The 26,785-nt window shown below is 53.4% G+C and overlaps 13 protein-coding genes across 13 annotated transcripts; 5 read left to right on the top strand and 8 right to left on the bottom strand.

The window, feature by feature from the left end:
* Nucleotides 1-2,098: 2,098 nt before the first annotated feature.
* M409DRAFT_22842 (uncharacterized protein) lies at nt 2,099-4,496 on the bottom strand (the record flags this gene model as incomplete). Its single annotated transcript, XM_033806517.1, has 2 exons — nt 2,099-2,320; nt 2,382-4,496. The coding sequence occupies 2 exons, from the start codon at nt 4,494-4,496 to the stop codon at nt 2,099-2,101; spliced, it is 2,337 nt and encodes a 778-aa protein (XP_033667677.1).
* Nucleotides 4,497-5,275: 779 nt separating this feature from the next.
* On the bottom strand, nt 5,276-6,972 carry M409DRAFT_66360 (uncharacterized protein; the record flags this gene model as incomplete). The annotated part of the gene is made up of 2 exons (XM_033816906.1): nt 5,276-6,040; nt 6,088-6,972. 2 exons carry the CDS (start codon nt 6,970-6,972, stop codon nt 5,276-5,278), a joined length of 1,650 nt encoding a protein of 549 aa, XP_033667676.1.
* Nucleotides 6,973-9,194: 2,222 nt separating this feature from the next.
* Nucleotides 9,195-9,655, bottom strand: M409DRAFT_66358 (uncharacterized protein; the record flags this gene model as incomplete). The annotated part of the gene is made up of 2 exons (XM_033816905.1): nt 9,195-9,584; nt 9,641-9,655. The coding sequence occupies 2 exons, from the start codon at nt 9,653-9,655 to the stop codon at nt 9,195-9,197; spliced, it is 405 nt and encodes a 134-aa protein (XP_033667675.1).
* Nucleotides 9,656-10,042: 387 nt separating this feature from the next.
* On the top strand, nt 10,043-10,483 carry M409DRAFT_36650 (uncharacterized protein; the record flags this gene model as incomplete). The annotated part of the gene is made up of 2 exons (XM_033810588.1): nt 10,043-10,076; nt 10,143-10,483. 2 exons carry the CDS (start codon nt 10,043-10,045, stop codon nt 10,481-10,483), a joined length of 375 nt encoding a protein of 124 aa, XP_033667674.1.
* A 2,112-nt stretch (nt 10,484-12,595) lies between these two features.
* M409DRAFT_66356 (uncharacterized protein) lies at nt 12,596-13,417 on the top strand (the record flags this gene model as incomplete). Its single annotated transcript, XM_033816904.1, has 1 exon — nt 12,596-13,417. One exon carries the CDS (start codon nt 12,596-12,598, stop codon nt 13,415-13,417), a length of 822 nt encoding a protein of 273 aa, XP_033667673.1.
* A 219-nt stretch (nt 13,418-13,636) lies between these two features.
* M409DRAFT_22836 (uncharacterized protein) lies at nt 13,637-14,439 on the top strand (the record flags this gene model as incomplete). Its single annotated transcript, XM_033806516.1, has 2 exons — nt 13,637-13,725; nt 13,776-14,439. The coding sequence occupies 2 exons, from the start codon at nt 13,637-13,639 to the stop codon at nt 14,437-14,439; spliced, it is 753 nt and encodes a 250-aa protein (XP_033667672.1).
* A 162-nt stretch (nt 14,440-14,601) lies between these two features.
* On the bottom strand, nt 14,602-14,984 carry M409DRAFT_22835 (uncharacterized protein; the record flags this gene model as incomplete). The annotated part of the gene is made up of 2 exons (XM_033806515.1): nt 14,602-14,851; nt 14,905-14,984. The coding sequence occupies 2 exons, from the start codon at nt 14,982-14,984 to the stop codon at nt 14,602-14,604; spliced, it is 330 nt and encodes a 109-aa protein (XP_033667671.1).
* A 699-nt stretch (nt 14,985-15,683) lies between these two features.
* On the bottom strand, nt 15,684-17,570 carry M409DRAFT_22834 (uncharacterized protein; the record flags this gene model as incomplete). Its single annotated transcript, XM_033806514.1, has 5 exons — nt 15,684-16,075; nt 16,114-16,526; nt 16,580-17,291; nt 17,342-17,416; nt 17,471-17,570. The coding sequence occupies 5 exons, from the start codon at nt 17,568-17,570 to the stop codon at nt 15,684-15,686; spliced, it is 1,692 nt and encodes a 563-aa protein (XP_033667670.1).
* Nucleotides 17,571-18,578: 1,008 nt separating this feature from the next.
* M409DRAFT_22833 (uncharacterized protein) lies at nt 18,579-19,628 on the top strand (the record flags this gene model as incomplete). Its single annotated transcript, XM_033806513.1, has 1 exon — nt 18,579-19,628. One exon carries the CDS (start codon nt 18,579-18,581, stop codon nt 19,626-19,628), a length of 1,050 nt encoding a protein of 349 aa, XP_033667669.1.
* A 114-nt stretch (nt 19,629-19,742) lies between these two features.
* On the bottom strand, nt 19,743-20,557 carry M409DRAFT_54567 (uncharacterized protein; the record flags this gene model as incomplete). Its single annotated transcript, XM_033812754.1, has 2 exons — nt 19,743-20,486; nt 20,528-20,557. 2 exons carry the CDS (start codon nt 20,555-20,557, stop codon nt 19,743-19,745), a joined length of 774 nt encoding a protein of 257 aa, XP_033667668.1.
* A 269-nt stretch (nt 20,558-20,826) lies between these two features.
* Nucleotides 20,827-21,648, bottom strand: M409DRAFT_54566 (uncharacterized protein; the record flags this gene model as incomplete). The annotated part of the gene is made up of 1 exon (XM_033812753.1): nt 20,827-21,648. The coding sequence occupies one exon, from the start codon at nt 21,646-21,648 to the stop codon at nt 20,827-20,829; it is 822 nt and encodes a 273-aa protein (XP_033667667.1).
* A 372-nt stretch (nt 21,649-22,020) lies between these two features.
* Nucleotides 22,021-24,009, top strand: M409DRAFT_22831 (uncharacterized protein; the record flags this gene model as incomplete). The annotated part of the gene is made up of 1 exon (XM_033806512.1): nt 22,021-24,009. One exon carries the CDS (start codon nt 22,021-22,023, stop codon nt 24,007-24,009), a length of 1,989 nt encoding a protein of 662 aa, XP_033667666.1.
* Nucleotides 24,010-25,641: 1,632 nt separating this feature from the next.
* Nucleotides 25,642-26,784, bottom strand: M409DRAFT_22830 (uncharacterized protein; the record flags this gene model as incomplete). The annotated part of the gene is made up of 1 exon (XM_033806511.1): nt 25,642-26,784. One exon carries the CDS (start codon nt 26,782-26,784, stop codon nt 25,642-25,644), a length of 1,143 nt encoding a protein of 380 aa, XP_033667665.1.
* Nucleotide 26,785: the final 1 nt, after the last annotated feature.

Raw genomic sequence — 26,785 nt, 5'->3', positions numbered from 1 at the left:
GGCTGCGGTGCTACAAATTTTTCTCCATCACCCACCAACAGAAGGCAATTCACCCTGGCCGATCGCATCGCTTCTTTCATCAACTGCGAAGCTTGACGCGACCCGCCTTTGTTGTTGGGGACGCGATGCTGCTTCTCTGCATCTTTTCCCTCGGCACACGACTCGATCGTGTGCGGAGATGTGATGAATGGCGTCGAATTTCCATCCAGACTGTCGGCAGTGTGAATTCGCAAGCGCTCCACCAGTCCAGTCGAGACTCCAGCCGCCTCGCCCTAGTCACGGGTCCGCTCGTGGACTTGTACCACACTTTCATCACACATGTCATTCGTACCGCGGAGGTGTGCAGCACGCGATCAATCTATTACACATGCCACGCCTCCTTGATGAAATGTTTGTTGTCGCGACGACAAGAAGTTCAAAACTAGCGGCGGCCCCTGGAGGCTGCACCTTTCTGTCGCATCCCCAAATCGGGCGAAAGCGACGACACCTGCTCCTCGTGCGGCTCAAAAGTCGTTTTACGTGATTCAGAAAAACGGCCGTCCCAGACTCACCACAAACCGTCTCCTGGCAAGTCGTGGCAAAAGTACGCGACGAACCACCATGCCACGCGCCATCAACAACATCTGCATGCAAGATGAAGTTCGACCTCGCAGCACGCCAGACGCAGGTACAATCAACCCAGGAATATCTTCTCCGGTTGCTTAACATAGACCAGGCATGACCTTGTCCACCACCACCACTCACCAACCACAACAAAATCCTTCTATACCACGTTTTGGACAGGGATGTTGTGTCGTGCAGCACAGCTGACGCGAACACGTCTCACACGCGACTTTGACGGTTTCTGCAATTAATTTATTCCAGGCGGTACTGTATCTATCGATAGCGGACTCTCAACTGCCAACCCCTCTTCGACTCGAGTCCGCAGGAAGATGCACCTCGTCAGTCGACATGACACCGCATCGCACTGCCACGAAGATGCAATGCGACTCTGTCAACATGAGAGTCAGTCCGTCAGGTCGGCGTGCATACCTAATAATTAAGATGAGCCTCACCATCCCTCCTGGCCTGACCGAAAGAAGTCCTGCATCGTCATCAATCTCTCTGAACCGAACCGGTATTTCTCCTGGCGGCCTGCCTGGTCACAAGATACGCCATCATCCTGGCTACTATTCTTATCCATGCAGAAGTGCATGAGGTCCTCTTCGTCATGTGGTTCGCGAAACGCTCCATCTTCGATAGCTGGCTGCTGATGTCGCTTTCCAAGCTAGATGGTCTTTGGCCAATTCCCGGTTATCAGGCGTGGTATAACGTGTGTCGGTAGTGTAGTTCGAGAGAAGAAGGGAACCTGGTCAAGTGTCAGAGACATTGGTCGACTTCTAATAAGCGAGTCACGCTCTATTCCACGCCACCAAGTACCCCTCTCAAACCTGTCCCACCCTGCCCATATCCTCACCACAACTCCCCATCACACCCCTCACCCTCCAACTGCTACTCCACCCCATCACACCACCCCAGCAAACAACCCCAACTCAATCTAGATCCCATCCCTGCCCTCCAATCCCCAACAACAATTCCTAGCCCCGCGTCCACAAGGCTGAATATCGGTTCGAAGACTTCACCCCTACTCCCGCAAAGGACTAGAGATGGCGTCACTTGGTATCCCTGATGATGTGAGATTTACATACATACACAAGCGGCGTGATGTTGTCAATTGGGTAGGTTGAGCCGACATTTCGTTAATCGGTTGTTGGAGCAAATATGCTGAATCTTTGGGTAGGTGGGTAGAAGGTCGTGTGGACAGTGGTTTTGGGGAGAAAACTACTGCGGATGATATGTCCTGGGTAACGTACGCCATGTATGGTCGAAGAACGACATGTCTCCCTCGTTATAGCATTACCCACCCCAGAAGTCACGATAGGAGAGAGAGAATTCAACTTCACAAATCCCATTCATCAATTGATACCCCATACCCATCTCTACGTCTACAAAATCCCCAAAGTCCGAAGCCCAAGCTCAAGCCCAAACCACACATTCCTCAGCATGGTACGGTTCCCACAGCGCCTACGCTCCATAAGACATCCCCATCAACTTTTTCTTACGTCGTTCCGCTAACAGCAAGCTTCATCAAATGATCCATGAAAGTCTGCAAACTGACGTCGTCCGTGAAGATCGTTTGAGCAGTCTGGCTGACGCCGCCGTAGCTCGACGAAGTGTGTGTGGTGGATGGGTTGAGCTTGGCGAGGAGGAAACGGGCTTGGGAACCGCCTGCGTCGCAGACGATGAATCGTGGGAGGGGAAAGCGGTCTTGGATGAGTTCCTGGGAGAGCGTTAGTAGTCTGACTTGACGAGAAGTCTGCGGTTATGGATTCATGACTTACCTTGGCATCCTGTTTGGGCGCATCAAGCAGCTCCCTGAAATTCTCGTAACCCTCCATATCCTGGTATCCAGCCTTCCGCCATTCGGCCATAGTCTCGCCGTGGAAGATGAGGATGTGGAAGAAAGTATCGAGCAGGAGTATAGTTTGAGGTTGAATCGAGGTCGAGTCAAGAAGCACTGGAACCGCGCCTTCCTGGTCGAAAGTGTATGAATCCAGCGTGGGCTGAATCATGATGAGAGAGTTCGACACATCTTCGTGGTTGAGTACGTGTCGGTAGAAAGCAGTCTCGTCAGGCGAGTTGTTGAAGACCTGCAGGAACTGGGATCTTCGCAGATGGAACATGAACTGTGGGTATAAGGTGAAGTTCTTCTCTAGGCGGAAACTTGATGGGTCGTCCTTCCTGTATTCGGCGAATCGCGAGCAGAGGCGGATGAGCATACGATCAACCCATCTCAGGACGTCTGGACCATCATCGACCTCGGCCTTGAACACCGCAATGCGACTCATCAGTACAGCAGCAGCTTCTTGATCGAAGGATTGTGCAATGGCTGGGTCGCCACTTGGTCCACTCATGTTTCGACCAACGGTAGTCACCCGGAGATGGTACTGGCCTCCGCTGTGCTGGTAGTATGTGAGGAATTGGATAAGACCCTTTTGTGGGCCTTGTTGCATGGGCGCTGCAGGACCTCCCTGGCCTGCGATTTCGAAGTAGACACCGTATGAGGCAGAGGGATCAATGCCGCACATCTTCCAACTGCAAGTGTTGCCGATACCACATTCGGTCTCACCGACTGAGCTCGACTTCTTGTTGAGAGAAACAGCATGTCCGATCAGCCCAGTGACCTTTAGCTCCTTGGTGGTAAGAACTTCCAGAGAAGCATTGAATCCCATCAAGAGATTACCGTCTGCGTCCGCATCGAAGATCTTGGAGAAAGACTGCTTGTACATCGAAGCAGTGAACGAGTCCGTAAGAATCATGTGTCCACCAGTGCTGTTCGGGAGGCCCTTCATTTCGAGAAGACCAACTTGATCCAGACAACCAGCGAAGATATCAATGACATGGCCATTGTGTGCTGTACGCTTGGCGAGGGCATCGTAGTACTTCAGCGCCTTCTTGTAGTACTTGATGTTGTCCCGATCGATGTCATGATGCGAGCGCATCTGCTCCTTGAGGTCAGGGCCCACGACCATACCAGGTCCTTCAGTGGCCGGTCCACCCGTGAACAACATGACACGAGCTCCCGAGTTCTGAAAGCTGGCCTCGAGAAGACCCACAGCCACAGAGAGCGCAACTCCAGTGCAGCGAATAGCACGCTTGTCATTCGCAACCGGCCATGGATCTTTCTGGAGGCTCTCCAGCACGTTCGTGAGCTGGTACTCGCACTGCTGCACTGGAAGCAAAAATCGTGCCTGGGCACCTCCGACTGGCGGCGGTGCAGGTCGACCTGGTTGAGGCTGTGGCTGCATGCCTGGTCGTCCAGCAGCTCCAGCCAAACCCAGCATCTCCTGAACCTGCTTCGCGCCGTAATCCTTATTGCCCCGGAAGACATATGACTTTGCGCATTCGGTGTAGCCCAGCTCGTGCACCTGTGCCATTGTGCCAAATGTGATCAAGCCAACAAGGGCATGGGGCGGCAGGAAGGAGAGAGCATTGATAATGCTGTCCCTGAGTGCCTTCAACGAGTCCTCCTCCTGACAAGTATCCACAACGAAGAGGAAGATTGGCGGAGTCGGCGCAGGTCTGGCTAGCCGGTACTCGATAGTTGTGCTGCCCGGGTGAAGTTCAGGTGGGATCTGGTTCTCGCTGATGTCCTTGTAATGTGGTGGAAGGTTGTTTCGCTGCAGGCAGAACGGGCAGATCCATATCCGCGCTCGCATGTCGACCTGGCAGAATGGGTTGAGGACTGCTCGACATGGCGCTTTACATGTGACAGGCTCGTATTGCACCAGGGGAGTCGCGTCTGTCTTCTCTTTCAGAGGGGTGTAGAGAGCGCCGATGGGGACGACCAGCCGGCTGGCCTCCATGCGCGAGGATGGGAAGGTGTTCCATGATAGGCGGATGCCGTCGCGGTCTTCGATGTCGGACCATTGGTCCTTGAGCCCCTCGTAGTCCATATTGGCAGCTCGGATGTGAGATCTGAAGGTGCTCGACTTGGCGCTATTCGGTCATGCGACGGTGAGGATGAGAAGTCAGCGGTGAGGGCGAGGAGGAGAGTGTTGAAGAGGACTCGTGTCCAGGCAGACTGCTGTCGAGGAGACGAGGGGAGTGGTTGATCGATGAAGCCAGCTGGTGCGGTGCCTTCCCTTGTTCCACGTAGCTCCAGATTCCATCTCACAGAATCCACGCCCACCAAGCAGACCCCTTGCCGCCACACCATTGGCTTTCCAAGCGAAAAGGCCTGAATGCGAGACACCACCGAACCTCAAATTCTCCATCCACCTCGCCCTCCTCTTCTCTCTGCATCTACATAAAGATGCCAGCTTCATACACATTACTGATCGGCAGACTCGCTCACCATTTCGTATGGCTTGACTGTTTTCGCGCTGCGCATAGATGGAATCTGTCCCATGGCTGGGCGCCTGGCCTTGATATACTCCCGTTTTGGGAGGTAGGAGAGGTTGGGAATCAGCAGAGGTCACAATTCATCCGTCACTCCTCTTCTCCGTGACGCATGAAACTTGAAGATTGTATCGTCGTAGTCAGATGAGTGAAGTCATGCTCATCGAGGTCCAGTCAGCGTGCTAAGGCAGTGCCGATTTTGCTGAACGTCACTGCCGGTGGGAAGCGGGCTCAGCATCTGCCCCAAGGAGAGGTCATGAGAGCCCATGGAACTGAGTGGTGCTTTGAATATCTCGTGGCTTTGTTCCAAGTCTAATACAATTCTATCTATCATCTAAGAACAACTCTGTGTTCCGCCTTCGCCTCTTATCATCTTCGCAGCAGCCTGCAACAGACTGATACCCATAACGATGCACCCAAAGCAAATGCAAACATACGCCGCGTACGTCTCCCATGTCTTCCGCTTCGTCAGCTTCACGAAGCATAGCGGCGGAAGTATGTAGGCCAGCGCGCAGGCGCTCGTAGCGCCAACCAGCTCGAACACGACACCCAAATCGCAGGTGATCAGTGCCATGCCCATGGCCGATAGCACCAAGGAAGTTGTGAAGATGAGGTGGCGGTTCGGGTTGAACTGCTCGTGGGGGAAGTAGTACAAGGTCATGACCTCGCGGCAGACGAAGCATTCGAGAGGTAGGGTGGTGAGCATATTCAGACCGAAGCAGAGTCGGGCAATGTTGACCATGATGTTGTCTGTCGGAAAGTTGTTGAGCACGTTGCCTTGGGTCAGAGAGCCGAAGGATAGGTAGCCAGCCAGAGCCATTGCTAGACAAGCAACCATCGAGATTCCAGTTGAGTAATGCGTGACTTTGGCGAACCTGTCCATCGTTGGCGTCCTGAGTGAGCCGTAGATCAGGAGGCTGTTGTGGTGACAGACGAAGGCAAAGGAGATGACGCCGATGGCCTGGAAAATGCCGCTGTTGACTATAAGACTGCCTTTGAGAGGGCCTTTCAGCTCCGCAGGCATGAGTGGTCCTTGGGTGACGACCGTGATTAAGATTACGAGCATGCTGATCAAGGCCAGTGTGCTGGCTTTGGCAAGCTGAGCGCTGTCAGTACAGCACTTGAGAAATGAAGGGTTGAACTGACCATGGCAATATCTCTATACAAAGAAAGAGGGTATGAGATCCCCAGTGTGAAGAGAACAATAATGGCTTTCCGATCGGTCAAAAGTCCAATAACAGGAATCGAATGAAGCGAAGGGAACAGCGCTATCAGCACTCGCGGTATCGTGTCGCCAATGATGATGCAGAAGGCCACCATGCCGCCGAAGGCGAAGGCCCACTGCGCGACAGAGATTGCCACGAGGCCAGACTTGCCAAAGCAATGCTCCATAGTGGCCTGGAAAGAATTGGTCCCGCTGAGCTTCGAGTTCTTGACGATGAGTTGAATCGTCCAGTCCACGGTGATCGTCAAAATGATGAGGAGTATTATCCCGCTCAATAGCCCAGCCTGTTTGAAGGCGTACGGTTGTCCAATGATCCCAGCACCAATAATGCTGTTCGCCATGTTCATGAACGCCATTTTCAAGCCACTCTTTGGCCTTGCTGATTCCAGCGCATCTTCTGCTTCTAACTCAATGTCATTGGCGAGTGCCACGCTCGGTGCCTCAATTCCCGTCAAGAGCGGTGCTCTGAGGGTCCGACCGCCTTCAGCACTTGCATCTCCATTCATGTAGTCCTCTTCTTCGACCCAATCTTGTGGGTGCGGAGTCCCATTGGCCTCCCCAATGACATCCGGCTCTGCGACATCGAACCGCACGCGATGCGGAGTTCTAGGCGCGCCATGTGGTCTCGTCTGCGCGAAACTCGACTGTCGTCTCGGTGCTGGTTTGGGATGTTGCTGTGGTGAAGGTGGTTTGGCGTATACGACAAGGTCATCCTCATCGGCTCCTATCTGCTCGTCTTGCAGGAGACCGGCTGCCTCCTCCTCGTTGCCGTCTTTCCGCGCCGCATTGACGTTTTCTCTGGCCATGGCATAACATCGTTGCTGTCCACTGGTCCTAGAATTGCATGATGAGACGTGAGGTTGTGGAGATAATGGCGCAGAAGGAGTGACCACGTAAGCTCAAGGTTGCTCGCTTATTGAAGGATCCAACTCCGGAAGCGGAAGTCACCAGGAACGAGTTGCGCTATCTTTAAACACGTGCGTCGGAGGCGACGAGGACACGAACAAGGGTACATGTAGACTTTAATCTTCGGTACATTCACGATTTCTGAATTGTTGACAGCCTGGAACTTCCGTAGGTTGAGTAAATATCAACATGTTGGAGATTCACTTCAAATCCATAACCGAGCCACCTAGCGGCCCAAGCGCTGTCTGCCTCCTTCTCCAACACCCATCAAAGCCTCTCGTCGAGCACCGGCAATCCATCGTCAACTTCAAGATGATCGAATGACACCTTTCACCAGTCTCTTGATACATTTTGAAGACACCTCTGCCGCAGGAGGTCATCTGAACCTTCCAAAGAACAAGCCAGAGCCGTACGCTCAGACTTACCCAGCGCACGAGCAAATGTTCTTAATCACTCAATTGGAGACCCATCTCAGTGTTAGGTCTCGAAAGGCCATCCACGAAAAATGAGTGCTCTGCGTGCGGCCACCATACCTGTGAAGGCATGGCAACTCAAATACTGGGCTTTCCTTACGGGCATGCACACAACAGGGACAAAGGCCGAACTCCTGGGACGATTGACGACGCGCCCCGATGATCATGTTCCGGCGGAAAGACCGAAAAAGATTGTCAGTGTAGATATGGGAATCCGGAATTTGGCCTACTGCGCAATCGAAACACCGGCACAGGACTTCTCCTTGCAGGACACTAGAAAGTCAAATAGAACATCGAGCTTGAACAGTGGAGAGAAAGAGACTCTCCGTCGTCACGATGCACGAGAAGGCGAATCGCCTAGGATCACTGGTCTCAAGAAGAAACGCCAGACTCAACCCATTGAAGTCACGACGTGGAAGCGTATGGATCTTACACGTAAGGATCCATCTGAAGACTCACCTACGGAAAAGGATGAAGGCTCAGATCGAAGTGAGGATCTCTCATCAGAAGCAGATCTGGCACCTACCGATGCATTCACTCCATCCCGACTTTCACGCACTGCGCTCAAAGTAACAGAAGAGATCCTCAGTCTCAACCCAACAACAATCCTCATCGAACGCCAACGCTTCCGATCAGGCGGCGGCGCAGCCATCCAGGAGTGGACCGTCCGCGTCAACATGCTGGAGAGCATGATATGGGCATGTCTCGAAACGCTGCGAGCGCAATCCTTGCACTCAGGTGGGACATCCTCATTCCCAACCGTCCACGCCGTCAGTCCCGCCCAAGTCCTCAACTTCTGGTCCTCCCCAGCATCCATGTCCCTCCTCCCGCCAACCCTCTTCCACGAAGAAAACTCTGGCATCCAGCACATGGTCACAAATTACATGGCCACAAGAACCAAGCTTTCCAAGAAGGACAAAATCGACATCGTGAGGAATTGGTGTCGAGGTGACACTGATGTGCAGCTGAAGTTCAACGAGGAGTCTTGGAGAATTGCGGGTGTTCTTGTGACTTCGGATCGGCAGACGAAGGCGATTAAGGAGCAGGTCGGTGGTAAGCTGGATGATTTGGCCGATTGTTTGCTGCAGGCTGTGACTTGGGTCAAATGGGAGAGGAATCGGCAGATTCTGGCCGAGATGTGGAGGAATGCGGTTGAGGAGGCGAACAGGGAGAAGCGTGAATGATGTGCTGTCCGGCGTCAATGGGGCAGCAGACCATCACACTAGGTGTGCGCGCGCTCGACTGAACGATAAAATCTGGGCAGCCTCTCGTAATGTGTGAATGCGCGCCTCGGTCAGACTGAGTGTTGTAGTATCGGATTTATGGTGAGGAATGAAGACTCCTTAAGACACCTGTCGACATCGAGCAATCCAAGACAATGCATCTGATAAGTACACGCTAGGGTATACACTATACATACACAACGCTCGCCCCAGCAAACTCAAGATCACCCGCAAGCACAACTCGCGTCCCTCGATCATCAACGCCGCAGAACGCCTTGCTTGGCAAGCAGGATTCGAAGCAGTAGTGTAGCTGTATTCCGGACTCGTCTCGTCCCCTTTTTCTTCTTCTTCGTCATCGCGGCGTCTCTGGAAAGCACCCGTCTCGTCATCATACATGTCGACTTCCAGTCCAGCCCGCATGGCCATTCATACGGCAACCCACATCACGCTCACCACGATGTCCATGCCCTTGCCCTCACCACCCTCGTACTTATAACTCCACATGCCATCCTTCTCGTTGTTCCAGAACGCCCCGCTCGCAGAGTGCATGCCTCTCCTTCCCACCTTCTTGTCCCCGCTCAAGCCATCGCTGCCTACCCCTCGAGGGTCGCTGAGGTGCTGGATGATGGTCGTGTTGACGACGAATTTGTACTTGGAAGACGCGGCCTCGGACTCGGAAATGAGCGACTTGAGAATGTTGTTGATGATGGTGTTGTTCCAGGACTGCGTGGAGGCGTGGTCGTATACGGTCGTGGTGCTTATGGCGGCGTCGCAGGCGTCGTTGCAGATTTGGCGGAGACGGGTCGTGGGAATGGGCTGTGAGGGTGATGTGTGAGTAGGTAGTCGATACACGGGATGAAGAGATGGCTCACGGAGTTGGAGGCCATTTGATGATCGTTGTGGATGGGTAGATTTTGTGTGATTGTCGAGATTTCCAAGCAGTGTTTACGGTTGTCGAGGCAAGGCTGCCTGCAGCGGCAGGCGGGCGTCGAGAAGCACAAGCAATTGCCAGGATGTCGGAGCTAGCGTGAAGCCGTCCGGGGTTTGCGTGGTTGCACCAATCACATGCCGCATCCAAACCTTGTGTCGAGTGGGGTGGCTTGAGCTTCGTCGACTTCTTCCTCTCGTTTTGCCAACCACCTCTCATATACCACCTAGACTCGCCCATTGGAGCTTTACGGAAGCTCGAAAATACCCGCCAAAGCCTCGCGAGTCTTGACGAACTACTCTAATCCATCCACATACTATTGGGAAGCTCCTCCAACACCGTCACCATGTCCAGCCAACCACTTCTCCAGACAGCTCCGGGTACGTCCCAAACACACCACCATGAAACCAAACCCTTCCCCATCTGACTCAATCCCACAATCACAGGCAAACGAATCGCCCTCCCCACCCGCGTCGAACCCAAAGTCTTCTTCGCCAACGAGCGAACCTTCCTCTCATGGCTGAACTTCACCGTCATCCTCGGCGGCCTCGCAATGGGCCTGCTCAACTTCGGTGACCAGATCGGACAGATCTCTGCTATTCTGTTCACCCTGGTTGCCGTCGCTGCTATGCTGTATGCGCTCATTACATTCCACTGGAGAGCGAAGAGCATAAGGATGAGGGGTCAGGGTGGTTTCGATGATCGGTTTGGACCGACTGTTTTGGCTTTTGCGTTGTTGGCGGCTGTGGTGGTCAATTTCGTTTTGAGGTTCACGGGAACAGCTTAGAATGGTGGGCAAAGGACGTTGAGTGTATGCCGTTCTCGGAAGGGCGGAGAAGGAAATCGAGGCGACGGAAGAAGGTGCTACGAATCTAGGGGGCAGTCGAGGGGAGGCAATGGAGGTAGGGAGAGGACAACAACGGCCGGGGTGCAATAGGGATACTGTGCAGGTGTAACATATCGAGAGTTTCTTTTTCGAGCCAAAATATGTACAGGAACACGAGCACTGCAGAATTGGACGACAGGAGTAACGAAGCCGCGAGTGAGTTCTTGTATCGTGTAATCGAATTGTATATGGTACTACATATCCCATTACTCGCACGCTCGCCACCCACCGCACTTCAATCATGAGCCTGGTCGCCTTCAATTGTTGTGAGATGCATATTCCATGGATGTCACTTGTTTCGAAACACTTTCGCCCTTTCTTTCCATAATATTTACTCTGTCTCCTGCTCCTTCATAAGTGAGAGTGACATCTATCTCCATCACTCGCCAGCTGTCCAAGCGACTGGAACTGCAAATATGAGCGTGGCCCCGCTGCGGTCCCGGGGGAAAATATGAACATGCATTCCAATCCACCCACTTTTAGTTCAAGGCACTCACATGCTTTCATGCTCTCCGCCCTGATCATTGCTTCTCCGAAATCAGATCGTCGGACATCTATCTCCATAACTTGCAGGTTGTCCAAGCATCTCGAGACACCATCATTGGCACAGTGGTTTTCAAGTCTCGAGAGAGGCACGTCTTCATACTCCACTTGGCGAAAGGCACTTTCACAAAACATAGCCGGCAGGAAGGATCTGGCTCCAGGTTAGTTCAAAGTCCCATCACCTTGTGCCGTCGCCTCTGAGCTCGGCTGTCGAATTTTGCCTCGAGATGAGGTCGCGAAATAATCATGCTATCCCAAGTCCACGGCAGATCCCCAAATAACTCGAGCTGGACTCAAGAGCTTAGTCCGGTAAAGATATTGAGAGAAAGATCTGCGTTTCCGCCAGATCAATACACTTTTTGGTAACGCATCGTTCCATGACCCAGACCCTCAGCTCGGCAATGTGTAAGTGCCGTCAAATAAGTCAAAGCAACATCGATCCCCGTTGTTTGCAGACTGTCCAAGCAAGTCGGGACGTGGACGTGAGCGTGGTCGCCCTCGAATATTCGGAGAGATGCCCATGTTCCGGCCGGTTCAGAGGCCCCTCGTCAACGTACTTCCGGCAACGGACTCAAGGACTCAGGCGTACATAGAACGCAAAATGCCATCTAGCCCCGTTCCTTGCAAGCCTTCTAAGCCGCCCCAAGGGCGATAGTGAGAGTGGTCGTTACCATTGACTTTGGAGAGAGGATCGCATTCTGGTCAGTCCAAGGCAGTCCCTCGATCATCGTATTCTGGGCTAGGTCTGAGCTTGAGCATTGGTGGAATCTTGAATCACAAAGTAACATCTTTCCCCGTTTCTCGCAAGCCGTCTGAGCCATCAAAGATGCCACCGTAAACGTAGTCTCTCCCCAGCTCCGGGGGATAATCTGACCAGGCATTGTACCGGGTTGAAGGACTTGCATGAGCTTTTCCATAGTCTCTCTCTGAGTCTGAGCTCTGCCATCTGTCGAATTTGCCAAACGAAGAATTGACATTCATCCCCGAGACATGCCAGCCGTCCAAGCCGTCCGAGAAGTGATTGTGAGAGCGATCGAGAGGAAAGCTCAGGGGAGAACATGACTGCCATCGAAGTGAGTCTATTCAACAGAGCTCCTGACGCTTCCCGGTGATCCTAGATAGAAGGCGCGGTGATGGTAAGAGTGATGGTAGGAGTGATGGTAGGAGTGAAGGAGCTCACTTCACTTCTTGAACATGTGAAAGCTTCTACAATCACATGCTACAATCACATGCAATAATGGCCGTCATCGAGTTATACTGCGAAGTTTTGATACGCACTGTATACTGCAATCTGATTGGCTCCATGAAGAGATGCCATAAGCAGCGCCAGCAGCAGCAACAGCGCCGTTAGGTAAGCCGACGCTAGAGGCAGACGTCATGTGATGGTTGGCTAAACACCTACCTTCACTTCACAGGCACCCATTAACTGAAGTATACGATCCCCACCAAAATCTCGCCGGCATCGTCAACATGTCGTTTCAAGACAACCCAAACCTGGAAAGCCAGCCGACAACCTGGCGGCGTGAGGACGATCCACAGTACACGGACGACCCGGAGTTCCAGCGCTACACCACTCAACTGTCCGACAAGCTATTCTCCCTGACCTCGAATATCTCGCGCCTCTCGAACCAAATCGCACTCTTAGGCACACGCCGCGAAACCGACCGTGTCCGCGAACGAGTCCAAGATCTGCTGTCAGAAACAGGCGATGGCTTCAAAGAGGTCGGCGAAGGCCTCAAGAAGGTCCAAGGATGGCATGACATGGGACCCAGCCAGAAGTACACCGCAGGAAAGCTGGGAACAGAGTTTCGCGCAAGCTTGACGGAATTTCAGAGCCTACAGAGACAAGCACTGGAGAAACAGAGGGCCAGTGCATCAAGCGCAAGAGCCGCGATGGAGCAGGAGGGCGTAGAAGGCGGTGCACATGGACAAGGTGGACAGCAACAGCAACAACTGCAAGAGCAGCAGCAACTACGACTCGCAGACCAGAGTGAGGTGGACTTCCAAGAGTCGTTGATCATCGAGCGGGAAAGCGAGATCAGAAACATTGAGTCGTCGGTCTCAGAACTGAACGAGCTGTTCCGAGATGTCGCCACGATGGTGCACGACCAGGGTCAATCACTCGACATTATCTCGGAGAATGTCACAAGCACGAGGGACGCCACGAGGGATGCGGATCAACAGCTCAGGACAGCCAGCCGGCATCAGAAGAGCGCAAGAGGGAAGGCCTGTTGCCTGTTGATTATTTTGGCTATTGTCTTGGCCGTGGTGATTTTGGCCGTAGTACTTTGAGATGGACTTTTACAGCAGGAAACAGCATTCAGGGGCGTTGCATGTTAGTAGTGGATTGTATTCGGGAGGCGGAGTTGACATAGCAGATGCCTCGAGGCGTATGTGAATAGTACGACAGTCACGGGGTTCCGCGTCACTTCTCATCAGGTCTCTTGTCGCATGTGACAGCTTCTTCAAGTGAAGCAACACGTCTACCACCTATTGTTCATTTGACACCACATGCCTATTCTTCTTCTACTTCCCAGCAAGCACTCCACCAAATCTACGGCGTCTATGAGAACAGCACAGTGGGAGACATCAGTATCGAGGTAAGTCTGCACATGTACTGCACGTACCAAGGGCGCTAACTGAAGGCAAGCAGCAGTCGAACCAAGCAGATGACAAGCCAATATCTCCAAGACTCTCCCTCCAACATCGCCGATGATCACGAGAAACCTCAAGAGGACGTAAAGGACAGGAAGGACAGCATGGTGGAGGTCGACGAAGTAGAGCCTTTGATAGACTCGCTGGACGATATCGAAGTAGCTCCAGAAGATGAAATGGAGGTCTCAGCGACGACTTTCGAGTCCTTCGACCCGGACACGTCCATGGCGGATGAGGTCGAAGCAACATCAGAAGATACGACAGAGGTCGCGGCGGATACTGCTGACTCCTTCGATGTGGACACGTCCATGGAAGAGTCGATCGTGAGCTATTACACCGTCTCCGACGACAACACTGCATCTTCACCTACTCGGCCAACAAATGATGAAGCCGAAGACTCGCAAGAGACTCCTGAAGAATCGAGATTCGATACTGCTGCTCAGAAGGTGTTGGCAACATACTCGTTGGTTGAGCGGATCTTTCTGAAGCTCCCCGAAATCGAGTCTGACCAGTCGGTTAAGATGCTCGTATTGGCTCAGGGCACGAACAAAACGTTCCGGCAAGTGATTCGACGCTCGTTCAAGTTCCGGCGGGTAATGAGAGGACGCAAGGAGTCGTTGCTGCGTTCTAGAAGATCTGGGGAGGCTTGTGGTAGGTGATAGGAGACAGGGGCACAGTGTATCTCCACGGATTCGAGACGACTCGAAGGCCTGGTGTCAGGCACCGGTCCATAGACGCCGAGACAGATCTCTCGAGATCAGAGAGAAAGTAGCGAGATCAAGAGATACGCAACATCAGCAACATCGTCTCTTGAATGAATTCTATCTTCCTTTCCAAACGGCAGCCTTGAACGGCAAGATCTGGACCTTGTTCGCATCCCACACGCCCGTGGTGTAGTATATGTCACTCTCAATCAACTTCTTGACCTCGGCCTCACTGTCGGCTTCCACGATCATCGCACTGCCATTGATCTTCATGGGCTCGCCCTCTTTCACCGGTTCATCGAGTGTCGCTCCTCCCATTGTGACGAGGCCGCTCGCGAACTTCGGCTTCACGCCTTCGAGATGCTGACTGCGGAAACCCGTCAGCACCAACCCCAGCCCCTCATCTCCATATCAACATACGGACGAACTTCCATCCTCTTCTCCAACTTGCCCGCGCCATCCGGCAGAATACAAAGCCACTGCTGCTTGCTATCGGCCATGATTCTCCGAGTCGTTGCGAATGTTCGTGTGCTGACGAGGGAGGGGATGGATGTCTTCAGGGTGGTTCGAAGGAGGGACATCGGATGGGGTGGGAAGGTGTCAGCTTTATCAGCGACATCTTGAAAGAGGTAGTCTTGTGCCGTTCGCGCTGCAATGCCGATTGTAGACGCGAGGGAGATGTGGTCGGAAGGGCGGGGCAACGAGCCCCGAGACGGGGAAGTGGATGGCGACTTCACCTTGTCACTTGCGTCGATGTGGAAGTCATGGACGAGCGATGAGATGGCTTTGTTTCCATTGCAGACCACTCTCTATTATTGGAGGCTGTCGTTGACAAGCAAGGGACATCGCTGAAGAGTTCAGTGGACTGTCCAAATTTGTTCTGAACATGTCATTAACAATACGATCACTGCGCTGCCCCGTCCTTCAATTAGCTGCTGCAGGATAACCTTTTCGGCTGCGTGTGGCTGTAGATTCGAGGACTGTAGATTGTGGCGAGGAATATTGACAAGGTCGGTACGTGAAGACATACTCTACAAGCTGCCGAGGGTTCTTGTCTCCTCATGAGTTGGAAGACTGGAGGTGGTATGGCAGCCTTCACGGCAAGAAGGAACTGAAGATCAGCCAAGAAACATCGTTGTCATTGCCCCTCTCTTTCATCAAAGCATACAGAACCCCATCCTGTCCAGTGCCATGCAATCCTACTCATCGTATCGACTTCCCCTATTCCCAGCTCCAGCATCATCTCCCGTCCCGGCCCCATGCCCAGGAAGCTCAGCAATAGCATCCGAATTCGAAGACAACTCAACCGGCGCGAGCTTGTAGACCGCTCCGTCGACTTCGTACGTCGGCGCCGCAGGCTCGGGGAAATCTATGTACGGTGGTTTGCCATCTTCTGGATATGTCTCTTCTGTTGGCACGGCCTGTCTTCGTCGTCGGCGTAGCCAGAGCCATCCTGTTATGCATAAGATGGCTATGAATGCCACGCCGCCGATGACGCCTCCGACTATGGCTCCTGTTGGCGTTTTGCTCGACTTGCCGTTTGCGGGCTGTGAAGAGGTGGGGTTTGTTGAGGTGTTCTGTACCTGGTAGTCTGTACGGTCCAGATTAGCGAGACTTAATATGAAGCACATCTCGACGACATGTGGAACACTTGTGCCAAAGCGGGATCCGCCCAGGTCGGCTCCTCATACTCAGAAGTATAGTACTGCTTGACCGGATCCGGCGAGTCATACGCAGCCGCATGAGGATCATATGCGTCCGTCCACGCAAACGCAGTCATATCGAAGACTCCAATACTGCTCGTCCAAGGATCTTGCTGCATACCGAGGGTCGTCGCGGTGTTGACCAGCCTGCCTCCAATAGAAATCATCTGCCGGTTCCCTACAATGCTGCACGCGTGACAAGCTCTTCTCTGCGTGGTCGAGGAATTGGACATGAACCATCGAAAAGCTGGGATCGATAGTGCGTAGACGTTGAGGTAACCGTCGTCGGCCGGCTTGTTGGCTTCGTCTGAGGAGTTGACGGAGCCGCCGTATACGAATCTAGAAGAGAGTCGATCAGCAGTGGTGTGTGGATGCGTCGTTCGTGGACGTACAGTTCAAATGTTTCCCGTTGAGACGCAGCACCAACTGCACAGAACTCTGATCTTGGAGGAGGGATATCGCCTGCCGCTGTCTGCTGATACCATTTCCCGGTAGCAACATCATAGAGCGTGATGTCCGCCATATCCGTCATCTCATAACCCGTCTCGTACACCGACGCTTCTGTCACCGGATTCTCCCCTCCCACCGCAACGAGGTATCCCTTGCTTCCAAAATTAGGCACATACGCTGCGCGAGCCTGGGTGCGAAACTGAGTCTGGGCGTAAAGCTCGAAGCTTACATTGCTCCAGGGGTGAGTGCCGAAGTCCTGCATAACAAGCCCAGGAAGAACTGTCATATCGGCTTCTGCATTTGTCGCTTTGATGTTGCCTCCTAGATTAAAGTAGGTGGTGTTGGAGTAGGCTATCGCGGCAGCGAAAGGACCGTTTGAGACCGACGAAGATGCGTTGGAGGAGACGTTGGCGCCTTGCTGCCAGTCGACAGTGCCGGATCCGACTTCGAAAGACCACAATGTGGTCGGGTAGTCGTCTCCATCGTAAGGCCAGCCGGCCCATCTGTTGACTGTACTGTGTATTGCATCGTAGTATAGGAGTGGCTGTCTGGAGGGTCGCATGTCCGAAGGACTATTCACCGGCTGTCCGCCGACAGGTACAATCGTCTCGTTGGTCCATGAAGTTGTGAGATCGACGACATAGGTACCGGGTTCTGTCTGCATCAGTCGCATCATCAGCATGTCAGGATTGCAAGCGACTCACCATGTGTAATGTTACCTGACGAAGGCCAATACTGCTCACCACCCGTTACGTAGAGATAGTTCCCGACCGTGATCGCTGTGGCAGCCTCACATTAGCATCGGACAAGGCAAATGATCTGGCGGACCTTACAAGACGGCCAGAGCCATTGTGAAATGGCACGATTGATGAGCTCAGCACTTGCTCCGTGGAAGGAGAGGCCCCAGGTAAGGGCGAGGAGCTTGTCACGCATGCTGTGATATCCGAAGAGTGTGGAAGGTCTCACAAAAAGCGAGCGCGAAGCAATGTTCAGCCGAAAGGCTGGTATTATCAACCATACTTGAAGGATCAACCCGCCATCAAACCGTGGTAGGCTCCTGGACGAAGCGCGGGTTCTTCGCTGCCGAATCGATCAGCTAATATGCACCTCGACTAGGGAGGAGATATTTTAACGTCGCGAGGCTGAAGTAGCTCACCGGTATAGGCCCCCAAATGCAATTTGGATTTAGAAACCTGGTCTAGCGTCCTCGAGCAGCATTCCTTCCTGGGCCTAGTGACGAATTTCTAATCCACGATAGTTCGGCGAGTCGTGCCTAGTTTGTTGTCAACAGCCTGGAACTGCATGCTAAATACCATTTACGCCATGGTACTTCTTCTCTTAAGACGGCAATGGTATCGATGGTAATTCGCAATGGTCTATCGCGGAAAGCCCAGCAAAGCGTGCCATGAGTGCAGACAGAAACGGCGCAGGGTGGGTCGAAACTGAATCCCTGTTGAAAGGTGAAGCCTGAAGGCCTACTAACCTGTCGCCAAGTGCGACTTACAGAGACCAGCTTGTGGGCAATGTCGAAGGAGCGGGACGGCGTGCCATGGCTATCGAAACGACATCGACACGCTGTTTGTGGAGCATTTGGAAAAGCCATCGTCTGCAGCAAAGTCGACCAAGCCAACAACCCGAGGATCCTCGTCAGGCCATGTGCCCAGGGATCTTGCATTATTCACCTGCCTTCCACGTACACTATCGGCTCCTTCCGTGGAAGATTTCGCCTTGGTCTATTTCTGTCGGAACAACGCTTGCTCGGCAGCTGTCTGCGCCTTGACAAGCGAACCGTCCCTCTCCCGCCAACAGACAGTGTTGATCACCTGCATGAGGGCGCTTGGGTCAGCCACGTGCGCGGTCGCCCACAACTCCGCTCGGATGAGGGTAGAGGCTGGCCGATACTACTCTGCCTCTTTGGCAGCCGTCAATGAAGTTCTCGCCATGCCCAGTACGGCCCAATCTGACGATGTACTACGCGCCGTGATGATCCTGTGCGGGTACGACACGGCAAGCGATACGCCACTGGCCTTTGCTCATCAATCTGCTCACATCCATGGATGCGCAGCCCTACTCGGTGCTCGAGGTGCTGACCAAATGCGTACTAGCCACGGTCGTGTACTGTTCATACAGGCATGCGTGAACGTAGTATCTTATTGCTTGCGGACGTGCTCACGCATTCCAAGCGTCATTCATCGACTGACTGACTTGAGCACCCCATATTTTGATGAGTATAGTCGATCGATCTGGGTAGCCCACAAGGTGCGACTGAAAGTCACCGACTGCTATTGCGAATACAGCAACAACAACATCAATGTCGACGAGGCCGTCCAAGGTATGCTGGACCTCGATTCGGAGCTGGCTGTCTTGATCGAACGAAAGTGCTGGAATGTCGCATACAATCTTCCTGCTTCGGAGCGACTGCCGCCAAAGTCGCCGACTCAAGCGTGGCACACGTTCCAAGACCAAAACATATACCATGCTCTTTGTGCATATCGAATCATGGTGCATCTTCTGATCCGGAATATTGCACGTTCTCTTCCTCCTGCTTCTGCAAATTGGGCGGCGCAGCTCAAGACTTCCCTGGCCACAATCAACGAGTATCAAAACTTGATATTGATTAACACGCCTCGTCGAGTTTCATGCGCACTGGAACTCTACAAGGCCAGCCAGGCACAGACACAGATTGAGTCGCAAGCATTCGACGTTCTGTCTCCACCTCTCGGAATTTCGCATGCAGAGGCTGCAATGGCGAATGTCGCCATGGCGGAGACGCTGTCCAGTAACAAAGTTGTTCTATCGGGGAAGCGCGAACCGGCCATACTTCGTTTGTCTCGTGGGTACGGTTTGATCTGGCAACTCATGCTCGTCGGCGTCACTGCTGAGCCCAAGTCCGATGTCAGAGTCCGTGCGGTCGATTTATTGCGGTCCACAGGCAACGATCTAGCGATTCCTCAAGCAACTATCCTGGCCGAAAGGTTGGAAGAAATTTGAAATGTTCAACCAGTCTGTTGTATCTTCGGGGTCGCGGATCCGTGCCGTTTCTCGTTTCGTGGACACTGGCCATCATCGCTGCTCACATGCAATGCTTTCATCTCGTCGAAGCGGTCATTCTCCCACTGCAGTCGCTGCCCCATCAACGCCTCGCGCGCCTCTGAATCGGAAACATAGCCATTCACCCGCGTCCCTCTTCCGGCGTTTCTCACATCTGAACTCCAGAATCGCCACGCTCGTCCGGATGATTCCTTTCGGTCTGCCGGTAGTCTCCATGTTGCAGAACACCTCCGCATAGCCTGCTTCCCGGTCCACATACGTCGTCAAGTCGGTTATCCTACAGAACATCTCTGGGTTTGCGGTCATTATGTGTCGCCACAATCCCAGATACCCTTGCAAGTCCAGGTCATTTGGAGAAAGATATCCTCCTTCGTGCCGAAACTCGGGGGACTTGTACTGCCATGGAGGCGAAGAAGGATCGAAGTCGTGCGTATTGAGAGCCGCAAGGAAGCCACGCGTTCTACTTTCGATGCAACGAACGATATTTTGAATCTCTTCGTCAGGAACTCGGGTAGATATGTCGTTGCTTGATTCATGTCCCATAAGAAGATGGGAGGTCGAAGACGGGTCCCGAGCTGGTTGCATAGCGTTCGATCTTGAATGGAAAAGTTTGATGAGGCAGGCTTGAGGAACGATTTGCTTGAATGCGGTTTTCAGCTGGTGTTGATGACCGGCGTTGTTGGTCGACCCGAGTTCGGGAATATCGCGAGCCTTGTTGCACCCAGCTCCGCATGCTTGGCATGGTGATGATTGTTGTTGTTGACGATCCTGCATCACGACAACAGTTGGGACACTAATCTCCACACATCATCAGTGGACGCGTACACCAAGTCACTCACCAGGGACGCACAAATTCTGCTCGGCAGCATATTGGCATGGTATCTCTTCAGCTGTTTCACAACACTATTCGCGGCAGCTGATTTATTGCCTCAGCATGATGATATGTTGGGCTCTGGTTTGACGGTACATCTGCTTTCATCCGAGGGCAAGGTCTCATTGAGTGTACGGACATGTTGATGTCGTGTGTCGAACAGGCCTGCTGCGCGAGATTGGTCCTGGATGCGTTGCAAGTCATTCAACGCTTGCACATGTTCAACTTTTGGTGCAGTCAGGCAAAGTCTCCAAGGATTGGAATCATTCATCGCGTCTTGCGATTTTTGACCCTGGCGGATATCCGTGTTCCTTCGTTTGGTGTTTTGCCCTTTGTCACCGAGACTTTCGCTTTTTTTGCTCCTTGTTTCTTTTGTTCCGATCTCACCTCGGCCTCGTGCTCTGGTTTTCGCTTCAAGTTCGAATGAGTTGACTTCGAAGCAGTCTCGTTGTCAATTTTTGTATCCTTGCCCACGCTCTTTCCGGTAGCACGCCTCCCTAGCACATAGGCGACCTTCTCCAAGTCCACGGCCTTTGCTGCTCCCAGTCGTTTCTGTACTTGTTGTATCTTTTCGAACAGCTCAAGATACTCTTTGGGAGTGTACTTGATCTTGCGATCCCATCCATTGGCCTTCTTGTCCTCGTACATCGACCATCGGAACAGCTCATCGGAGAAGAAAGGGGCACGCTCGGGATCGAAGACTGAGAGGAGGAGTGAGGCGGTGGCAGGGCCAATGCCCTTCAATTGCGTCAAGGTAGTGAGACTCGACTTGATGTTGTCGTGTGGATCTTGTGCGAAGGACTCGAATGCGGCGGTGGTGATTGAGCGAATATCGTCGTCGCTATTTTGATCGACGAGTTTCTTGAGGGTCGGTCGAAAAGTGCCATGACTGAGCTTCCAGTCGACAAGTGTTGCGACTTCTTGCTTCGTCAAGGAGTTCTCGTCGCGTGCGGCGAGAGCGGTCGGTATAGTGTTGTATCGAGCCTCGTCGAGAACGTGTAGCTTGGCCGCGACGATCGTCGGGTATTCAGTGAGCAGTTGTTGGACCGGCTCGGAGGTGATGTCGTCAATACGATGGCTTCGGTCCATGGTGAGACGGTAGGACCTGCATCATCGCCCCAGAGTCGGGAAAGCTGGGGACTGTGAGCTCAGTGTTGCGACGCCGGCGTCGATTGACTCTCGACTATCTACCGTCACAAGCTCGATATGAGGCTCGGAATAGCTTGTTGTATAGCTTGTGAAGTGTCGAGATCAACGTGTCCGGTCAATCATCTGACGGTGGTTCAATGTCCTGGGACGCGGTAGAGATGTATGATCGACAGGGCACAGCGCGTCGTGCTCCACTTCCCCAAGCTCAAGTCTCCAGGCTGATGGCATCCCACTTCACCTGCTGCTCGCTGTGCTGCTCCTCTACACGATACTATTCTCTCCGTCACTTCGGGTGACTGCATTATTCTCGACATGGACTCGAGCAATGGCCTGATGCAGCCTGATCACTTCGAGGCGACAGATGCAACCTCGAACAGCACCACGGCCCAGAAAGCTCCCGCCAGCACTTGTCCTCCGCTCTCTTCGATCAACACCGGTCTCCCCTCGCCGACCCTTCACTCTTCGCGCGAGAGCTTCATGCACAAACGCAAGCGAGCACAACCACCGCCGAGCGACGACGATCGCTGCCATCCCAACCACACGCGCTCTCGCAAGAAGATCCGACAGCACAACGACGACGCCATCACCATGTCCAAACGGAAGAAGAGCAAGGCGACCACGCCTGTCGACGCACCAGCATCCTCCTCATCCTCCATGCCCGTCGAAGACCTCACCACCAAACCCTCCAAGCGTCTAAAGACGAAACTCACCATAGCCAACAATGCTGCATCCATGCCTTCGTCCAGCACCTGGCCCAACGGCTCCGAGAGTATCTTGACAGGCAAGACGAGCAAGCCCACCGAACAGCAAGACGCATCGCCAGGGCCGTCATCCAGCACCACCTACACCCGCTCACCTACACCATCGACTGGTCTGAACGCTCCTGATCCACCGTTCTCCAACCACGCACAAGATGAGGACTTAGAGCAAGACATCACATTCTGTATTGCACCGCCAAGTCTAGAGGAGGAGCTGATTGATGCAAATACGAAGATCGACAATCTGGCCGACGACGTCGATCATTTGAACAGATCGCTGCGTGCCGCCTGCGATATGCTGTCCGTAACCAAGGAGCGACTACGGCAGGCACAGAACGAGAAAGCTGCCATGGAAGGCAACGTCCAACAGATTAGAGCATCGCGAGCTAAGATTGGTATGGACGCGATGCTGGAGAGGGTTGCTACGAAAGAGGCCTGCAGAAAAGAAGTGGAAGCTGAGCGAACCCGGCGCATGAAGGCCAACGCCACCCACAAATCTCAAACCGACGCACTCACGGAAACGCACAATCGCGATATGGACGGTCTCAAGGCCAAACACAAGGTGGAGCTGTTCGAAGCCCACGCCGCCGCAGCTGCAGCCAAAGCACATGCACACATGCTCCAGCACAAGCTCAACAATTCCGTAATGACTGTGAGTGGTCTAGAGGCAGAAGTCAACAATGGTCGTTATCTCCTCAATGCCGCCGAGGAGGATCTCCAGGAAATGGCAGCTGTTAAGATGAAAGAGATGACCGCCGAGGAAGTCCGAGGCCTCCCGCCAGCGTACGGCAATCTTGATGATACCGACACTCTCCCACCGTGGGCCCGCCACCAAGACGAGGGACCGTTGCAGGTTGCCTTGGTCAAGCACGCAGCCCGGGAGTCATTCAAAGACATGGTACAGAAGATCATGTATGAAGTGAACGCAATGAACCAAAGCGGCAACGACGTGTTGAAGAATGCGGCCGGCTTTGAGCTCCTCAAGCTGCTTTCAACAGCATTGGCAGCGGTCTGCAACCAGATGAAGCCCGTTTTCACCTGCCCAGAAGGTGATTCCAAGACAGACCGCGCCTTCTACGCCGACCGGGTGGTCAAGCTTATCATGGAGTTCTGCTGGCAAGTCGTCGCCGCGTTCGAGATCCGCCCCATCTCCGTCACCATCAATAACCAGGAGATTCGCACGCGCATCGACATCTCCTGGCGCGATGTCGACAACACCCTCACCGAGGCCATTGAGCTAGCCTTCCGAGACAACTACCCGCGCACCGGCGCCCGTGAGGGTGGGTCGCCTCGCTGCCCGCAGTGCGAGAACGCTGCGTGTGGCGGCTTCTGCGTGCGGCTCAACGAGCTGCAGACGCTCCTCGAGCAGCTCAAGGCGCTGCGATCCCGGCTGGAGCGCCTCTGCTCCCGCTTCAAGTTCTTGTCGCGCGCTTGTGTGTGGGTGGGTGCCGCCCTGGAGACGGACCTGGTGTTTGCGGCGAGCACCGACCGCGCTCGCCCCCTTTCTCCGGTGGAGGAGGGCCTGTTCATGGGATCGATTTAGATGTCATGGGCATGGTCCTGGGGATGGGGGCGGGAGCGCGAGGGCGGGCGAGAAGAGGCGAGGTTGCTTTTGTTCTGCTTGGCCGCGGGCCATTGAAAACGAACGTTTACATAGGTTAGTTCGCCCCTCGGGTGCTGCAACGGAGCCTCTTTTGCTGCGATCTCTTGTCTCTCTCCCCTTAATCGCTTCCTATATGCACTCTAGGTCACCTCAGACGGCGGCAGACCGCTTTGAACGAGCAGACGTCGTTCACACGCAGCAACAGACTGGCATGATTCGCTCGAGCCGTGGAGGAGGCGACGCTCCTCTCTCGCGTATCTTGTTGCGGCGTCCGCGGCAATCGTGGCCACGAAGGCCAGCGGCTGTTGTCAAGAATTGGAGGGAGACTGGAAGAACAACGGGGTTTTATGTTTCTGGGCTACGACATATGACATGTGTGCCAAAAATCGCCATTATATGGTGCATCTGCCTCGTGCAGTGCAGTTCCCTACATCCTCTCTGCAATGGATATCAACTGAGATAGCAGCAGAGCGCTTTGGTGGCGCGAGCATCATCCACACCAAGCATTGAAGCGATTACGTCGTCCTGCGGAGGCGGTACGTCTCCTCGTCCATGTGATCTTGTTCCAGCGGCCGTGGCCGTCGGGTGGACCACTGTTCTTGGAGCGGTATCCACGCTGAAGGTCATGCTGGCGGTATGATCAGAGAGTTGGGCGAGAGAGGACGAACAAGTGGTTTGTGTTTTTCAGAGCCAAGACTTCTGAAACCTGTGATAGAAGTCTCGTTGAAGAAATCTCAGACATCTTCGAAAGTTGGTCTTCTTTAGAATGACGCCGTGCACTCACTGTGGCCTCTGCTCGTTTACCCTGCTACACTCATATCCTCTCATGTAGTGTACGTGTACCTCACATAGGCGGCGAAGCGCTGATAGCACCTCGGAGGCCAGTTTGAGATGAGTTTACTGTGCTCTCCTCATTCCAGTCCAAGGGGAAGGTATGGAACTGCATCTCTCCAACTTTCCACACGCGACTGTACTGCTACTTACAATCCAAGCTGCATAGACGGGTTAGGAGTAACGGGGATGAATGTTCCACTTCGAGCGGAACTCCCAGTGATTCTTTTGTGCGGCGCTTGCGCTTGCGCTCGCGGTCGACTTCCGTCCTCGTGTGTTTTCTGGTCGCCCGCAGGCGCCATCTCAACGCCGGTCATGGCGGTTATTCGAGATCAAGTTGAAGAGCAGGAAGAAGGGGGGGTTTTATGTCTCCAAACTGAGATCTATGACAGGTGCCAGAAGTCGCGGCGATGCAATGCCTATAATATCGGGGCCAAGACTTCTGATTCGTTTGACAGAAGTCGAATTCAGGGGCCAGGGTATTTTCTCGAGTGCTTGCTAACCTTTCTCTTCGAGACTATGTAGCATTGTCACTACGAGGCGTGGGGGAGCTTCGATGCCAATATTGCGGCCGCAACTGTTTTTCACTTCGTTGATAGACTGAGCGCCTTGCGCTTCTGATCGCATTCGAGGCAGTTGGAGAAGGGATCTGTAAGAACGTTTCAATGAGCTCGAGAGAATGTCTACAAGCAGGTGCAGCTGAATGACAATTCTGGTAAGCCTTCCACTCTTTCAGGTCCTTCACCAATGATGATGACTCCCATTCGAACCCGCCTTGAACTCCACCTCTGGCCAGTCACTTGAAGGGCCATTGAAAAGCTTCCCAGCTTCACGACAATGCAACAGCGTATAATCAAAGAAAGCTCTCGTCCAAGTCCTCGTTATATTGACCATCCTCCTTCCGTCAATCGGGCCCAGATTTGCCGAATGAACACCTGCAGTATCTTTCCAAAAGGTAATATCCGACATATCGATATGCAGAGACCCCTTCACAACCACTTCCCTCCAGTACCCAGTCTGATTGACAGGAAACGTTTCATTCCAAGTCGGATCAACAGCTGTAGTTTCGTGAACTCCCGTTCCGAATAGAAACACAGGCCGTTTGAAATCAGGCACAGTGGTCCCATCTTCTCCAAAGGGACCTCCCTGGAACGGACCATCAAGATTTACACTCGAGAGAATTCGTCGGTCATATAGCATACTCGCAAGACCAGCGTCGCCACCGGCAGAATGTCCGAAAGTCCCGAGGAGATGACGATTGACTTTGGTTCCGAGAGCTTTTTCAACGAGATCGAGTCTGTCAATCATGGTTGTTGTTTCTGCCAATCGAACGTACACTGTCTCGTCGGTCGTCTCGTCCTCGGCCCCCGAACCGTAGTATCCCGTGCCGTTTGGCCATCGGATGTATTGCTGCTCGTGAGGATCGTCGATACCAATGACATTATACCCGTGTGAGGCTAGGTCCGATAATAAGGTTGTGTAGACTTCGGTTGGCGGGCCTCCACCGCCGGGACCGAAGAACACTGTCGGGTATTGCGAGGCATTACTCAGTCCTGGAGCGTCGATGGCGAGCTTGGCTGTTAAGGAGGTGAGGAGATCGACAGAGATGTTATAAACCTGTGCCCATTCTTGAGCGGTGACGGACTCGAGGTATGGCGCGGTGCGGCCTTCGGTTTTGGTTGGATAGAAGATTGTGGCGAGGAAGTCTGATATTAGGTTTGTGGGCAACGTGAAGTTGTTAGGATTTGTCCGGGCGACGGCTAGTTTTCTCTCGCCGACGTAATAGCTTCCAGTCGGTGGAGGAATAGGAGTGGGTTGTGGAGATGCGGCAGCCGCGATTGTGATGGCACTGGCTACGGTTTGAAGAGTGAAAAGCAGCTGCATC

Source organism: Zasmidium cellare, assembly GCF_010093935.1.
Source record: "Zasmidium cellare ATCC 36951 unplaced genomic scaffold M409scaffold_17, whole genome shotgun sequence".
NCBI lineage: Eukaryota > Fungi > Ascomycota > Dothideomycetes > Mycosphaerellales > Mycosphaerellaceae > Zasmidium > Zasmidium cellare.
The sequence above is the reverse complement of the archived record's forward strand: the minus strand, read 5'-3'. Positions and strand labels throughout refer to the sequence as shown.